Source organism: Bolinopsis microptera, chromosome 9, assembly GCF_026151205.1.
Source record: "Bolinopsis microptera isolate Bmic1 chromosome 9, MBARI_Bmic_1.0, whole genome shotgun sequence".
Lineage (NCBI taxonomy): Eukaryota > Metazoa > Ctenophora > Tentaculata > Lobata > Bolinopsidae > Bolinopsis > Bolinopsis microptera.
This window is the reverse complement of record NC_087080.1, coordinates 11,024,842-11,042,723: the sequence shown is the minus strand read 5'-3', so window position 1 is coordinate 11,042,723 and position 17,882 is coordinate 11,024,842. Positions and strand designations below refer to the sequence as shown.

The 17,882-nt window shown below is 38.6% G+C and overlaps 1 protein-coding gene and 1 long non-coding RNA gene across 2 annotated transcripts; one reads left to right on the top strand and one right to left on the bottom strand.

Moving 5' to 3' along the window:
* Nucleotides 1–2,540: 2,540 nt before the first annotated feature.
* LOC134820723 (synaptic vesicle 2-related protein-like) lies at nucleotides 2,541–4,703 on the top strand. Its single transcript, XM_063831298.1, has 3 exons — nucleotides 2,541–2,711; nucleotides 2,847–2,970; nucleotides 3,190–4,703. The coding sequence occupies exons 1-3, from the start codon at nucleotides 2,564–2,566 to the stop codon at nucleotides 4,226–4,228; spliced, it is 1,311 nt and encodes a 436-aa protein (XP_063687368.1). The 5' UTR covers nucleotides 2,541–2,563; the 3' UTR covers nucleotides 4,229–4,703.
* A 2,798-nt stretch (nucleotides 4,704–7,501) lies between these two features.
* On the bottom strand, nucleotides 7,502–17,676 carry LOC134820814 (uncharacterized). Its single transcript, XR_010160928.1, has 5 exons — nucleotides 17,614–17,676; nucleotides 17,268–17,344; nucleotides 14,972–15,080; nucleotides 8,826–8,966; nucleotides 7,502–8,579 (listed from the first exon to the last, which is right to left on the bottom strand). It is a non-coding gene; the product is annotated as an uncharacterized LOC134820814 (long non-coding RNA).
* Nucleotides 17,677–17,882: the final 206 nt, after the last annotated feature.

The window sequence follows — 17,882 nt, the reverse complement described above, 5'->3', positions numbered from 1 at the left end:
TTATTTTATTATGTCATTCTGTTCTTCATTTCGTGTTCTGTCATTTTAATGTTTCGTGTCATGATTATATTTTGTATTGTGTTTCATTCTTTTTTAAATGTGATTCGATTTATGTATTTACATTTATACTTTGTTCGTAACCCTATTCACAGAACTTGCATCGATCATCATACTGATACATCGTGTCTCTGGCATCTCTCACTATGATCAGAAAGGTCCGTCACATTTCATTTAATCCAACCGGTACAAATTATTTTCATATCAATCAATTTTCCTATAATCAATGTTAATTGACACATTTTCCCAGCCTATATCTATTTATTCACATTTTTAACTCAGGTTAAATCTACGCTCAACGTCCCAAGTGTTGAGTCATTTGATAGATTATGTCAACTTTCCTATTCCATTCAGCACAAATTTCCTTTTTTATCTATCACAATTCATTCATACGTAAACATTTCAATTTGAACAAAGAACAAATCCATCAAATGAGACGGTGAGGGACCTGTACGAAATGATTCAGATGTGTAATGCAATGTACATGTATGTATTTTCAGAAGCAAAAGTTGTTGGATCGTGTGCAAAGTTTCAGGGTGATAAATTCTTAGACTCGATATTCAGTACACGCAACTGAAAACCACTTCCGCAATACTGAATACGATTACTCATCACTCATAAACACTGACCTTGAGCTATGACCGCACTGACAAGCTTTCCCCCGGTGACCATTACCTTTATTAGTTAAGGGAAAAGATCGAGACTATATATATGTGTTAATCCGTACCATTTTACTGACACCACGGCATCAACCAGTTTACGGTTTCCACCTTATTCATGGTTCAGGATTGTTGATGAAGGGCGATATTCAAGAAAGATGGCTACACACTGTTCCAAAAGAATATCACGTCAGAAAACCTCGGTTGAACTTAACTTTTAGGACTATCAATGAGAAAAATTAACGTTTGCCAAGTCGCTCAATGTTGTGTTTTAATTAGTACCTGTGATAATAATAGTTACTGTGAACCAAACATATTATAGCCTTGAGTTTGAATTCCTATTAGGACCCTTTTTTCGAAGAAGGAAATTTAATTACTTGCGAATATTACGCTGCGTTTAGTACGAGCAACATTTTAATTGGCTGTATCTTCGGTTGTGTAGGATATTTTTTTGACGCGATTCAAACTTACTAACAAACAATACTATTAGTATTAGCTTCCTCCCTGTGACCACGGGTTTTCTAGTATAGTTATAAATTAGTCGTTGTATTTATAATTTGAATCTGTTATTATAGAATAATATTTGGACATATCTTTTAGGATATCTTAGTTATTAACCGTCATACCAGCTAGCAGATATAATTAACATAATTAACATAATTAACATAATTAACATAATTAACATAATTAACATAATTAACATAATTAACATAATTAACATAATTAACATAATTAACATAATTAACATAATTAACATAATTAACATAATTAACATAATTAACATAATTAACATAATTAACATAATTAACATAATTAACATAATTAACATAATTAACATAATTAACATAATTAACATAATTAACATAATTAACATAATTAACATAATTAACATAATTAACATAATTAACATAATTAACATAATTAACATAATTAACATAATTAACATAATTAACATAATTAACATAATTAACATAATTAACATAATTAACATAATTAACATAATTAACATAATTAACATAATTAACATAATCAACGAATAGGTCACTACTCACATAACATGATAACGGCGACAATAATATCCTCAATATGCGAGTCCGGTTTATTGATGGATCTCAGCTCTGTCAAGCTGATAGAGGTCAGCTGACCCAGAGTATCTTTTATTGTCAGCTTTATGTTCTTCGAGTCAGATTCGAATCTCTTCCGCTGAATCTCCAGTTGAGGAAGAGCCTGTAAGAATAATAATCTTGATCTTCAGCGTTAGAGGAAGATTATGGTCAGAAGTTTCTATTAAAAATAGCAAACCCTGTATTAAATAACTATTTAAGCTTTTTGAGCCCTTATGATCGAAGGGTAAAAACGTTGAAATTCTACAATATATTGTCTTTTTATTCCTAGACTAGATAAACTGGAAACCTGGCTAGGTTACCTGTTGGATTTGGGGAACTTTATCCTGCTGCTGTTTCAGCATTAGTTTGTGTGCCTCTATGATAGCAGTATCTAGACCCAGCTGTACAAGAATGTTGTTTACTCCAGCGTCCTTCTCTATCAGAACTGTGGCTTCTCGTGCCAGCCTGGCCTCTAGCACTTCTGAAACAGTTGAAATTAGGCTTCTTAATTGGGTTAATTTATGCTAGAGTTATAAAGCCTAACGGAGTTGAGAAGTTAAACTTTAGCACCTCTACTCTTGCACTCAGGTCCGATCAAATTGACGTGATGAAGTTTTTGTATCATTTGAGTGGGATAAAACATTCAAAAAGTTGCTCGAGATCGATGTTAATTTTAATCTTTGTATCCTGATTTTCTATTAGAATTCTGAAGCAAATATTTTACTATTTATTTCGAACAAGATGGTTAATCCAGATCTCGAACCTGAAATTAGACACGAAACTGGTTCTTTAATCAAACCAGTAAAACTGTGGACAAGAATGGATAAGCTTTTGTTAATATTTGGTGTCGTCATTAACCTTGGAGATGGAATGGAAATCTATTTGCCTGGTTCGTCCAATTAAAGAATTCCCAGATCACTTGGTGCTTTCTAGAAAAAAGTCAAATTTCTTTCATTAAAAAACTTTTAAAACTTGAACCCAACAACATATCATCAGAAACTAGAAATCACCATTTTTAATCCAGGAGTGATAACACAACAAGTTTCGTGCGAAATTGAACTTTCTCCATGGAAGGAAGCAATACTGGACTGCATACAGTACTCCACTTTAGCAGTTGCTGTCGCCTTCTCAGGAATATTGGCTCACAGGTTTGCTATCTTAAGAAATTAATTTATCGATCTAGCTGACATACAAACCGTAAAAACATTAATATTTATTTTCGGAGAGTTAAAGCTTACTGGGCGGCGCTCAGCCTGTCATTCCGCCGAATCTTTATTAAGTTTATGAACATAACAGCTTGGAGTCCCCAGATAAGTTAAAGCTTACTTCAGTGCTTCGTTTTCCAACACAAATTTAATCTTTTGCAGGTTTGGGTGTAGAGTTGTGACTCTGTTTTCCCTCTATTTGAGCGCTATCAGCACAGTTGCCTGTGCTATAGTAGCTAACTACACCACACTTTTCATTTCTAGAGCCCTTATCGGGTTTTCTCTTGGACTCAATTTTTCCGTCCATAGCGTCTTGATTGCTGAGCTGATTTCTAGTAAGAAAGTTCTTGACGAGATGGTGATGGCATTGTTCGTAACGTACAGTGTCGGAGGAATGTGGTCGGCGATTCTGGGATACCTGCTGTTAGATGTGGTAGGATGGAGGATTTTCATTCTTCTGACATCATTACCTTTCTTCATACCAGCCATTTTCATGCTCCACTTTAGTTCCGCGTTGACATCAGGACAGAAAACGGGACAAACTGTGAATGAGCAAAACCAAAAGGAGGAGAAGGAAACGGTGTCTGCGACTGTTCCAAATTTTGTTGCCAGAACTACAAAACTAGGGTTGTTCGGCTTTGTGGTCTTCTTCCAGGGCTGGCTTACTATTCTTCTCGTACCCACTTTAATCCAGGCCTTCAAGATCAAGGAAGCCGAACCAAACAGTGACTGCTCAGTGACTGTGACTCAAGGAAAGGAACTCCTGCTACTGGCCCTCGTCACATTTGCAGCTATCCTCGGACGGTTATTCATGCACTTCACGAGGAAGAAATTCAATTTTCGCAAATTTCAAGTGATAGTTGCCATACTGAACGTGGCGAGTTTTGGAGGCATGCTTGCACAGGATCATCTTGCAGTAGTTGTAACAACCAACTTCATCGTCAAGTTCTTGTATGGGGTCACTGGTATGGCCAATGGTTACATTCTCTACGACATAGATTACTTCGGAGCGGAGAGGTTTGCTCTTGGCTCCAGTGTTTCGCTTGCTATGAACTTGGTTGGAGGTGCCGTTGGAACGTCTATGGTGGCTTTTGCACCGCTACCTTCTGTTATCATCACTGCGTTAGTGCTCAGTGCTCTGCAGATTCTGGTGGTTCTCTCAATGACAGAAGTCAACTTCAAAACAGGGCTATGCAATTAATTTTTCAATTATAAACTCAGATGCAGTCACTTAAACCTTTAAAGACGATTAGTATGAAGTTTATAATATTTTTCGTTGACAAAAGGTAAATATTGTAACCATTTCGGAGTTGTTAGGTTTGCAGGTACATTTGTAAAAGGTGTGTATTGTGTAATATCTTTCTTGAAGTTTTCCACACGGAGTTTCTTTCAATGTTTCAACTAAATCAGCACCGATTATTATTATTAAGTATTAACGTTTAAAATGTTAAAATAATGATTTATTTATTTTAAGTCATTTGTTTGTGATAATTTGCCGATGAAAAACAAAAAACATAGTTGGTGCGATTAAAAAACTAATCGCACTGATCTTCTGAAAGTCTGAATATCGTGTTCCGCAATTTGCTGCGTGTGAGTCACAAGATCGAATAAACTTGACAGATACAGGCACGTGCCAACGTATTCACTACTCTGAGAGTTGAGGTATCTGGTAAATTGTGGAAACTCCTAAAATGCATCTATGGCTTGGTCGATGGCCCAAGAATGTGGTATGTCGAACTGAGAGATACCCTAGGCCTAGTAGAGCTTGGTGTAGCAGTGTCAGTGTACGATGAATCCTCTTTCTTTTTAAATTTAACGAGAAATGATAAGCCGTGTGGGATCATAGGGATCCATGTTGATGATCTCATATTTGGAGGACTGGAAAAATTCATCAGAGAGGTCATTGATGCCTTAAAAATTAAATTCAAGCTCAGTATGGAAGTCGATACATCCTTTATGTACACTTGTCTCGATCTCAGTCAAAGTTACAGAATACAGCTACATGGCAATCAAAATAATAGAATTATATCAAACAATTCATTCACATTCACCTATGAGGCTTAGTGTGATTAGCCATATTATCATGAGGTGTATCCTGTACAGTGTACACCGTACATCATATATTGTTATTATTTATCTTAATTCTATTTCTTGCTATTGCAAAGATTTTAATTATTCGATGTTTAATTGTATAGATGCTGTTCACAATAACAGTCGTGATCGATCAATAACTTAAATAATTTAACCATATCTTACTATATATAAAGCGAGACGATAGTTTTCCGTGCCATTTTACTGACACCACGGCATCAACTTTAACGCGACTTTACGCAAAAACCGTAAAAGATATACAACTGAAACTTTTTGACTGGTTTAAATGATTTAATGGCCTTCGAAGCAGCATGAAAAATTAAAAAATTGGCCAAGGAATAGTGATTTTAGAGCCCAAAATTTGGACCCCCAAGTGGTGTCAAAAACGCGAATTAAATAGGTAATAATCATTTTAGTCTCTTGAGTCTTGACACCGTTCAGGGTTATATTATACGGGTTCCTGCTAGTACCATAATAATATCGTGATATTTTCTATTTTCGAAAATATGTTTTCCGATTACAAAAAAAAATTTGACGCTGTGAAAATACTAATAGACGGAGAAAATAATTCTTTATATTCGTAGAATATCGTGCCCGACGTCAAGTTCACTAGTTGCGTTAACGTGACCAATTTGCTTTTGATAAAGGTTAATCACTTTAACATTTTTAAGGCCCTGAATCTGATGAATAACGATGGACTAGTCTTAGTGAGCCGAGCTTTGAAACATGTGTAGGCGTGAAACGGCGTCAGATAAATTTAAAAATGGGAAACATACGAGTAATAGTATTTAACTTGCTCGAGCACTTTTTAAAATTAAAAGGTTAAAATCGGGGTATCGCGCAAAGGCAAAGCTGACCAAATAATGGACTAAACATGTAATTCAGCAGTCATGGCTGTAACTACAATAGTGCTCCTGACTTTATTTGTGGCCCTGTTTGCTCTTGTATCACGTTGCGACCCCCACGGTCGTTTCACTATGTGGGTGTCAAGTAATTTGCGAGCCGCACGAAAAATCTCAGGTGCAACTGTACGAGAAGAACTCGCGTGCGCGAAGAGATAATCTCAGTGTTAAATAGTTACTGCGTGCACTGTAAAGTCACATTTAGAAAGTTCCAGACCATCTGATGTTGTGTGTTAACTTTTTTGATGATGTGATCGCTATGTTGACAAAAAGCTTATCTATGGGTAGGTGATAATCAATAATTATTTTGTTTCTCGGATTTATAAATTTTTGGTATCATGGTATAGTTCTAACGATGATGAGATCAGAACACACGGCCATAATTCTGGGAAAACTTGCATTGTTGGAATATCGTGATTTTAAAACGGCCTTGAATCAAAAAAAGTGTTACGAAAAAACGGCGTTATTTTGCTGAAATTTGGGCTCAGCGTCGGACTGTTTTCAAAAGCTCATGATAAATTGTAATAAAATGATGCAATCATGAAAATTTCTGGAATCTATGTACAAATAACTTTTCCAAACGATAGCATAAAGTATGATAAGTTTACAAATATCCGTGTATTTGATAAACGCAATAATATAAGTCAAGTCAGAAACACGCCTACTCGCAAACATTTTGAACTATAACTCGAGCTACAAACGTCGCAAAACAACTGCAGTTTCGGTGAAATGGCGCCAGAGAGTCTGTGGAACGCGCAGTAGAGCTCTCGCACGTGAGAAATGTTCGAGTCAGTCTACCTTGTTTGGCGCGCTATTTCGTTTCCGTTACAAATGTTGACCTTGTACGCCATTTTGTCGCCATTTTGTCAATTTATACGTAATTTCGTAAATTTCGTTAATACCACGTTTAGCCAAATTCCACAGAGAGCTTATAATTTACTTCCAACACGAAATAAACATTGCTAAGGCCATGAAGTTACCTAATGGCTACTTTTAACGGAAAATCAAGTCATTCTGTGACATGTAGCGTCCTTTTGTCACTTAAATGGATGACGTTGACTCTAGAACATCGTGAAACTTTCCATCAGTAAAGCTAAAAGTATTTCCATTCTAAAAAACTTTACTTCAAGATAATTGCACGAAAGATGAATAAGTGTCTAAAGATCCATTTGATTGAACTTGTCTTCAACTTTTAAGCTGTATTACGTCTCGAAATAAGCGATCGACCGCGCAGGATTACCACCTACTATGGGCTCTGACTTTTTAAATTTTTGACTTGCAGCACTTTCTTAATCAATTATTCTTGCTTGCTTACATGGGGACCCTGGGCTTTACTGTATAAATACTTAAGTCTTGGTATTGAGATTATTAAATCAGTAAAAGCCATAATTTTAGTCACAATATTTACAGAATGGAGCTTCCAAACTAACCACATAATTCAAAATTGTATTATTGGTATCCTAAGAATAATACATAATATTTAACAGAACTAAAATTCATCTGTATAATAAACTAACAATATTACATACGTTAGTGCTTCAAAGAACTATGTTTTTGAAGAAGTTTCAAAGTTGATATTTGGTTCAATATCGGGTAAAACTATTAAAGGGCATGATAACAGGAAAATAGACTGATATCATACTGTTTCCGGTCCAGTAGCCAAATCTCTAGACGGGTACTCTGTTACTTGACGTTTGTGATAACATAAAAAGGTGGTATATGGTAGATATTTATATAGCATACTCTACAATCTAGATCTTTAAAACGAAGTAAGAGTTGTCACGCCTATATTAGTCGTTTATCTCTCCGTTAAATCTACAATTCTAACATCATTGGGTAGCATGAGACAAGCGAAAAAAAGACATACGAAGAGATTTCAAGCTCATAAAGGATCTTGTTGGAGACCAGAGATTTTAAACTAAAGTTTGATAGTCGAAGTTCGCCTGTAGAATTTGAGTCCAGGTAGAGCACTTTCGTTAGACAAAGTCCAACCTTAGGGTTTGTCGAACTACAGTTGTACGTGTCGAACTTGAGTATGTGTACCGAATTTACCGTGGTAAAATTATCTTCACACCGTGAAATGTGCAAAAAACTACAAAAGGTTCGCCTTAAGATCGTGTATCAATAATTTAAGGAGGCTTTGCCGAGACAACCTATACGCCCGTTTAATTTTTACAGGGCAGCCCAGAAGTAATTGGTTCTGAAACAATTCAAGATTTAAATCTAATCCCTTTAAAGTAGGCGGCTCAGTTACTTACACATTATTACCAAAACAATTAAAATATACCCAACTACCATCTATAGCCTATTTTCTAATAATAGAACAATCTTCAGCTAACATGGCAATTAGAACGGTTTGGGTTCTGCTGGAAGTTGAGGTTCTGCTGTAGGTTGAGGTTCTGCTGTAGGTTCGGATGGGGATACTTTTATGAAGTAAGGTCCAGGAAACGAGCTGCGGAGCAATATCTGTTCATCCAGCACGGCCTTTTTCTGTTAAGGTTTATAAAATTGGTCCTCTGACTGTCTTTATTGGCTCTATCTTTGGATTTCTTCAGTCTCCTGAAATATACTAAGCCACATTAGATGATACGTAAAGATTTGTTTAAGCATACCTTAAAGGATTTCTTTCATATTTATAGCTTAATAAAAATCCAACATTAAGATGTATTTGAAAAGTAACTTAAAAGGACATGCAGAGCGACCAATATCGACTGAATCAATGCTTGGTAGCACAAACCGGAGGTTAGAAATGAATACTTGACCACATGGTTGTTGCATGGGTCACTTGCAACATATATCACATACCTTGGTTTTACATTTCCTTTTCAATAACTAAATCGGAGCGACCTCCAATCTCTATAGATTTTCAAACGCATGGTCCAACCATATCGACGAGAATTTTCAAATGATTTCGGCATTTAAATTCCGGCCGCGGTTGCTGAGTTTCTGAAAGATAAATCATTATAAAACATTATTGGGATTTAATATCTTCTGAAATATTCGAATTTTCGAATGTTGACGACGGACTTCTCGAATGAATAGTTACATAATGCCATCTGCAAAATTACAGGTCTCAAAATATTGAACACGTAAGTAACGGCGTTACGGCACTTTTGGCCCCCTCTATTAGTATTATTCCTAGTATATCTATAATATTAGAGCTATTCTGGTGTATCTGAACAGTGAACAACGTTAGAGCTACTAAAGTCTGGTGTATCGTAACAATATAAATACTAGTGAAGTATGGTGTATCTTAACAATATAAGAACTAGTGACGTCTACGTCTGGTGTAACTCAACAATAGTGTATCTGAATAGTGAACAACGTTAGAGCTATTAAAGTCTGGTGTATCGTACATAGAAAAGCACCAGCTATCGAGCATCTGCGTGACCAATCTAAGGTGCAGGAGTATTGCATCGCACTGCATAACCGATTCAGTGGTCTGCCGGTGGAAGAGAGTCTGGATGGAGAGTGGGAGTTGGTCAAGGAGGGCATCAGGGAGGTTTCTTTGGAGGTTTTTTGGTCAACGCCCGCGCCGGAGGAAGAAGCAGCACTTGTCACAAGAGACAAAGGATCTTATCTCGGAGCGGAGTAAGGTAAAGCAGAAATGCCCAAGTGATGGATTCAATAGATCTGAGTATTCTCTTGCTAATAAGCGTGTTGAGAAGAGCTGCAAGAAGGATGATGAGAACTGGGCTTTACGGGTTGCAGCCGATCTGGAAACAGCTTCTTCACACGGTCAGCAGAGGGAGGTCTGGCAGATGATCAAGTCCTTGTCAGGCAAGAAGAGTCGGAAGTCAACTGCTGTCAGAGATAAAACCGAGAAGTTGATTTCTGACCCAGCTGCTCAACGAAAACGATGGGGTGAGCACTTTGCTGAACTACTAAAGCCGCAGATAGGAGACGTGGACCTTTCAGACCTAGACAGTCTAGAGGTCGCACCATGTTTTCCGTATCTGAGTGATAGTGATTTACCCCCTAGCAGAACAGAGATCTCTAGGGCTTTAAAGAGTCTGAAGAATCACAAGAGCCCTGGAATTGATGAAATTTCCAACGAACAGCTGAAGTATGGGGCTCCTGGTCTTTTAGACAGGCTTGAGAAACTGTTTGCACGTGTTTGGGAGACGGAGAATGTGCCAGAGGATTGGGTTAAGGGTATCATTGTTATTGTCCCGAAAAAGGGTGATACATCATTCTGCTCGAACTACAGGGGCATAACCCTACGCTCCACGGCATCAAAACTCTATCAGATAATAGTGTTGCGACGGATGAATGCGGGGCTTGAAGAACTGCTCCGAGAGAATCAGTGCGGGTTCAGGAAAAACAGGTCTTGCATTGATCAGATTTATTCACTCCGTACTATTATTCACAACAGCATTGAGTTTAACCTCTCCCTGTACATAAATTTTGTTGACTTTAAAGCTGCATTCGATTCACTTAATCGGGAGTTTATCTGGAAAGCTTTCAGTCATTATGGCTTGCCTTGTAAATACATTCGCATAATGCAAGCATTCTTTTGCGGCACCGTCAGCGCTGTCAGACATAACGGTGAGCTCTCAGATTGGTTTGACGTTACATCTGGCTCTGGGCAGGGGGATATTCAGGGTCCGCCTATCTTTAATGTTTGCATCAACCTGCCTGCGCAGCGGGCTGAGGATAACAAAGTGTTGTCACACGGGGCAGTACTGCAGAGAGCTACCACCAGCTTTGATCAGGATACAGTCGTCTTGGATACTGACTATGCAGATGATTTGGCTATCATGGACAACAACAAGGACGGTCTCCAGGAGACGACTGATCTTTTATGCAAGTATGCGGCTCAGGCTGGCCTCAGAATCAATGCGAAGAAAACAGAGGTTATGGCCATCGGAAAGAATACATCACAGAGGCCGTATATTGAAGCATCAACGGTGGACATTACAGTAGGAGACACGGCTATCCAGCAAGTAAGCAACTTCACTTACCTTGGGTCGATTATATCAAGTGATGGGACTATTGACCGGGACTTGTCTGCACGGATCCAGAAAGCCTCAGGAGCATTCAATGAGCTCGGTAATATTTGGAAGAATCGCAATATCCAAAATAACACCAAAATACGGATATATGTTGCAGCGGTTCTAACAATATTACTTTATGGATCGAAGTCTGGAACACTACTTCAAAGCAACTACATCGCTTCAAAGTTTTCCATCAAAACTGTTTGAGGAGAATCCTTCGAATTAAGTGGTTCCACCAGACGAGCAATGTTCAAGTGTTGTAGCGGGCAAGAATAAACCCGGTTATAACCTACATCAGTGCCAACCGTCTTTGCTGGTTTGGACATGTTTCTAGAATGCCGGACACCAGGCTATCAAAGTATCTACTTGACTGGACACCTGCTCACGGCCGAAGATCACGTGGGCGGCCAAGAAAGAATTGGCGAACCTTTACAAGAGATTCAGACATTGTATTTGATAAGGTCCGAGAGTTGGCAGGAAATCGCAAGCACTGGAGAGAGATGATACGACATAAGCGGCAATTCCTTGGTGCAGGCCACTCGAATGATTGAGGAGACCTTATCAAGTAAGTAAGTAAGTAAGTAAGTATCGTAACAATATAAATACTAATAAAGTCTGGTGTATCTGAACAATATTAGAGCTAGTAAAATGTTGTGTATCTGGTGTATATTATAGCATAGCCATTCTTTATTATGTAGTTTATATATTTAGCGTAAAAAACATTGTTTGGGATTTTAATGGCTGTAATGATATCCCAGATATGACTATGTGGGATGACTTGCATGCTATTGTGTCTTATTGTGATAGTGTGATCGAAAACAGCTCGATATTATTTACATCACCCACCAAATGCGATATGACTCATATCGCATGGGTGATGTAATTATTATGAGCTATGATAAATCACATTTCTTGCACAACTCGGTCTGATTGTTCATTGTTGAGGAAAAGAAGATGTAGATGGTAATCCAGGTAAGCCGGTTCAGATTAACACAATTGACGGTACAGAGAGGTTTTTAAAAATACATATTATGCGATTATCTTAACTCCACTGATTCATCATTGAAATCAATAAAATGATAATTACAACACTACTATTACATTTATTGAGGATACATAACATGAAGACTTTGTTGTAACCTTGTATGAAAAGCATTAAAGCATTAATAGCACAGCAGGCTATCGGTTCGATCTTAAATGTGCCTTTGGTGCAGTTTCTGTGAGAATCGATAAGGATGTACTGTAATTAATTATGAAACTCTAATAGTAATATCCTGTGGTTAACATTTTTCAGTTTCAGCCCTTTTGACTTAGTAATTGATTACTAAAAACTACTTTTCTCCGTGTTTTAAGCTATTCCACTCATTTTGAGTCAAAAAGTTTTTAGATTTTTTGCTAATTAGCTAATTGATAATTATCCAATTAACTGATTATCAGACGTAAAATTGTCTTCCTGATAATATGAACACTCTCGATTAATCTGCAACCTTTTAACATGTTCACAACTAAAGATATTCGACAAGCAAGAAAAGTGGTAAAGTGGCAAAAAGTGGCCTAGAGACAAGTGGAAAAGTTTGGAAAAGTTGGTCAGCCATAAAGGGCACCTGATGGAACTCAAACACGTCAAAAATCTTTTGTAAGCTTTGTGTGTCGGCAGATCGAATTTTTAAGACGGATCTGTCTGTATCAGTACAACTCGACAATTCACGCAACGTATTATACACTGAGAAAAATCTCGAAATTCCTAAAATGCGCACTCAAATTTTATACCAAATGCTGAAGGAAGTGTGATTTATATATGAAACTTTGCCACATTTTGGTCTATAATTCGGTGTGTCTCTAATATGATATTTGCCAAATAATTGTGACGTGTTCAGAGCCGCGCACACGTGCGAGTTAAGCGAGTATCTATCAATCAATGGAATGTACAAATGTGTGTCATGGTGTGTGCGAAGCAAATTTCAGTGTAGCCGATGTAATCTATCAAAACAAATGCTATGATTCCGTTTTATTACAGGATCTGGCATCTGCCGTAAATATTACTGATTTTATCAGTGACACACACTATAACTGTGCAATGTTACCTGTTTCTCTGATAAACTGCTCGGACAAGTATGGGAATGTTGGATTATGGTATGGTTGTCATAGTGCTGGTGTGGCGTCCGCAATATTATCAGTCGCCTTTGAAAATCTACTACAGATTTTCTTACTGTATATCACCATACAGTTCCTCTTTAAAAAAGGTGCATGTGACAAGTAACGAGACAAGGATGCTCTAGGATCAGGAGCGACAAATGATCAATTGTTTTAGACGTGAGGCTTTCTGCAGTAACGGCCCTAGCGAACAGGGGGATGGTTGTTCGCTTGAGTACTATGATGCGGTTATACAAGTCTGGCAAAACAATTTGTGACCTGCCTATTGGCCGGGCGGCGGGCGCCGCCGTAGACTCAACACATGGTGTGTGGGGTATTTATCTCGGGCACACACCTTAATCTCTCGACCGGCGGGTCACACCCAAATCTCCTGCTCCAACTCTTTCAAAGGCTGGTACCCTACTACTACGTGGCCAGAAGGAAATTCTTGTAGGAACTCTTAATGTACGAACAATAAGAGAACAATACAAGAGGGATGAGCTGGGTGTATGCATGAGGGATAGTGGCGTACATATTTTGGGCATTCAGGAGCATCGGGTAGTACATAGCACTGAAATCGAGTATCAAGATCTGGGCAGCTCTCACCTCATAACAACTTCGGCATGGAGAACCAGCAATGGGGCGGCTGCTGGTGGGGTTGGTATTGCCTTGGACAAAAAGACAGTATTCAACTCATCGATTATACTCACATGACAGAAGGACGATGGTAGCCAACTTTGCAGGGAACCCGGTCACAACTGTTATTGTGACTTATAGCCCGACAGAGGGGGCGACTGTCGACGAAGCAGAAAACTACTACGACAGCCTTGGTGGTGCCATCGACCAGATACCAGCCCACAACTTACTATTCGTTGTAGGAGACCTCAATGCGCATGTCTCATCATCAGGAAACTGGACATCCTTCCACAAGGGTCCAGCAAACCGAAATGGTAGACTGCTAGAGGATATGCTGTTGGAGCGACAGCTAGAAATCACAAACACCAGATTTCAGAAGCGAAGAGGTAAACTCTGGACATATCTCTCAGATATGAGTCAAAGTAAATCTCAAATCGACTTCATCATTTGCCGGAAGAAATGGCGGAACTCCGTCAAGAACTCCGAAGCATATGGTAGTTTCCACAGTATTGGATCGGATCACAGATCGTGAACTTGATCGTGAACTTGATTCTGACAGCAGCTGACCAACAAACTATGACAAATCTGATATAAAGCTGATAAACTCAAGCAGGACTGGTACTGTCTTATTGGAAAGTCTTTGTGGCCGTGTAAACTGACTTGTTCTGATATTTGGACCTATGTGGGTATGGTGGTATCATTTCGAACCCGTTATATGATGTATAATAGGACCTCATAATAAAATTAAACCCTACAATTTTATTTCCTTATTGCTAATTGCTTTGGTTGTACATTCCGCAGCTCTCTTATCTCTATTGATAAAACGGTATTACTCTGTGCTAACCTTGTGTACAACGTGTGTAACTGTACAAGAAGTGTACAATGTCAGGCGATAACTCTAATGAACTGGCTATTGGGAACCTGCTTCTCCGTACAGGAAGTAACGAAATTGTGAAACGTGTCATTTCAGTTTTTGACCACTCTGCAAAGAGTTTAGCAAATGTCAAGTCAATATCTGCTTTTAATCTTGATATGTTGTGTGAGGGCCGCCTTTTATGCCTTGGGCTATCGGTTAGAGAAATACTATGATGGTCATTCACATTGATTGGGATATCTAGTTTGCTTAAAAGCATTATCTAAGAGCTAATTAGAAGTTGATTATAAAATAAAGAAAGGGTACATAACCTGATGTGAAGTTGAGTCGATGAGAAGGGAGAGGTCAGGATTGGATCATGATGAATCAGCACCAAGACGGTTAAAAGGTTCCAGCTAGGGATTGGCTGAGTTACCAAAACTGGAACGAGGAAGCGTTACAATAATCTTAAATTAAGTTGCACTATAATTATTATAAATATTAGTAATGAAATATTTATAATAAGTAAGTGAAAATGTTCATTAACTCCATGACTTTTTAATAAAGTTATCATCCTAGAATGTCATGACCATAATCAATCACGAGTTACAATGTATAACTTAGCTTCGTTGAGTGTTCAATCTTCAAATTGTCAACCGCTATAATAGAGTCCTCATGTTATAGGAGGGTACCGCTCTAGAGTCCTCATGTTATGGGATCTATAAGGGAGGGCCGCTCTACAGTCCTACTTCCGACCTTCACCGGCCTACAGTCCACCGCTCAACAGTCCACCGCTCAATAGTCCTACATGACAGCCGTTCTACGGCCATGGTGAGGTGAATAATCTCCTCCAAACTAAAATTGTCCGGGGGGCTACCGAATCAAAAATCTCTTATCCCGTGGAGCTCAGGAATCCATTGATCCCAGACTTCCGAAGCCTTATAATTGTGTTGAAATCTTTTAGTGGATTTGTGCTCGGAAATGGCAACAGGGGCTCGCCCTGTTGTCCAGGAAATTTCTTTATAAAATCTTTTTAATCAAAATTTCTAAGAGGGCTGTTAGCGTATCTGATTGGTTAGGATAAATTAGTATCGGGCTCGAGTCGGCTTCCCTAATACTGCTGGTAATTGGGGCTTGCACTGGGGATGATTTAAGAAGCTTCATGGCACTCCGCTGGACTGGTGCAATATGTAATATCATAGCGTACCGTGCGGGGTTGCCAAAACATTAATTACCAGAGTGGGAGCTGGATGAGAGTGGGGCTTAAATGTAACTTTAGGTTCCATCTGGATTATTGTGGCTTAATACTATTAAGTGCCGTGATTTAATATAGATTTTAACTTGGCATAGCCGGGCCTGGGATACTTACATGTTGGAACCGTGTGCATAGTTTTTGAACATTGATTGAGCTGACTCAGACGGGAACAAACTGTATACAAAGGACAGTCTTATCAACAGAATTTAATTTGAGCCCCGTGCGTTACTGCCATCAGAATGCTTGGAATGTAACGAAACGTACATTGTTGAGTTTGAAGCCGATCAGAAACCTGTTTTCACTGTCATATGTGTTTTCGGGGATCACACAACTGTTCTGCTGTTACGAGTTTCCACGATGTTTTGACTAGTGCTACTGTTCTTTCTAGTTATGTTTGGTTGTGTAAACCATGCAAGGAATCAAGTAATCCTATAAAACCACGGAAATCGAAGGGCCGGCATGATAGTACTGTGAACGAATCAGATCCCGAATCTCAGCAACCCAAGGAGGACTTGGTTGCGTCACAGATGTCCTCATCCGAGGAAATCACGGACCACTCCACTTTTCAATCCTGGACCCCACACGTCAACAGGATAGCTGAACGTGCAGGAAATGTTGCTTCTTGGGTGCTAAGTGCGTTCAAAACGAGAGAGAAAGCCACCATGATGACTTTATACAAGTCTCTCGTTAGAAGTCATTTAGAGTATTGCTGTCCTCTGTAGAATTGCTCTAAGAACAAGGAAATCCAACAGCTAGAAGGGATTCATATGGCACCCAGCACCTCAACTACTGGCAGAGATTAAAGGCCCTAGATATTCTGATGTCATTGCAAAGAAGAGGAGAACGGTATTTAATCATCAACATGTGGAAAGTTCTGCATTGCAAGTGCCTTAATGATATTGGTATCCAGTTCTCGGTCACTCTCAGACATGGTCAAAAAGCAGTTGTGCCCAGTATAGCTAAGTCCAGCAGTCAACTTAATCAAGCACTACATGACAACTTTGCAGTCACTGGACCTCGATTATGGAATGTAATCCCAACACATATGCACACCATCGAGGATCCTATGGAATTCAAAGCAACTTTAACGAACTTTTGCCAACTTTGTCAAATCATTTCCGGACGAGCCTCCAGCTCCAGGATAGTATCATCGAAAAAGTCGACCTCCCGGACAGTATAGAAACTGTTTTATCACCACTCCAATCCAGCAAGTATCCTGGATACTTGCTGGATTGGAGTGGTGATAAAACAGTTTCTATACTGTCCGGGAGGTCGACTTTTTCGATGGCCCGATAGAGGATTCTATGAAGCCTAACAAAGTAACAAAGTAACAAAGTAAGTACAAATTCGATATATTTAAAATTAATTCTCACCTCTTATTCAAAGATCAACAGATGTATCGATCAATATCGGCATATCCCAAGATATGATTTTTTTCTCTGTTCGTCAACTGCAAAGTGGGCGTAATGTGTTAAGGGTTACAAGACTTTTTATCATAACTAATTATTGTAATCATGGTATTCACCAGGCAAACCATGTACAGTAACACCACGATTTACTGCACAGTTTGCTGTTTGAGGGAAAGACAACTTGTGCGAATAATCGTCGTGTATGATAAATCAGGGTTTTGATGTGGTTCACAAGCACTCAGCTCAAGTTGGGGGTAATTAGGGAAGCAGTGAGATATTACGAGAATATTAGAATAAGTCTACAACTCACCTTCGGGTTTCATGCTTTGAACATGTACAAATAGGTTCCAAGAGAGGTATTATACGTGTCGACCGTTGTTATATATGGTAATTTATTATGTATTATTATGTAACTTATTTACTAATGTATATATTCCTTAGTCTCCTATGACCATAGTTGGTACAAGAATCAGTGGGTTTCATTTGTCAGATACAGTATATAAAAATGGCGACGAGCTATAAACGGACTTACAACGGCGGATCAGATTTTGATGAGTTTAGTGAACAATTCGAGTTATG

Excerpts from the sequence above, each read along its gene's own strand:
- LOC134820723 (XM_063831298.1), top strand. The coding sequence starts at position 2,564 with ATGGTTAATCCAGATCTCGAACCTGAAATTAGACACGAAACTGGTTCT. Across the intron at positions 2,712-2,846 it reads AATGGAAATCTATTTGCCTG|GAGTGATAACACAACAAGTT; the intron begins GTTCGTCCAATT and ends TTTTTAATCCAG. Across the intron at positions 2,971-3,189 it reads TCAGGAATATTGGCTCACAG|GTTTGGGTGTAGAGTTGTGA; the intron begins GTTTGCTATCTT and ends AATCTTTTGCAG.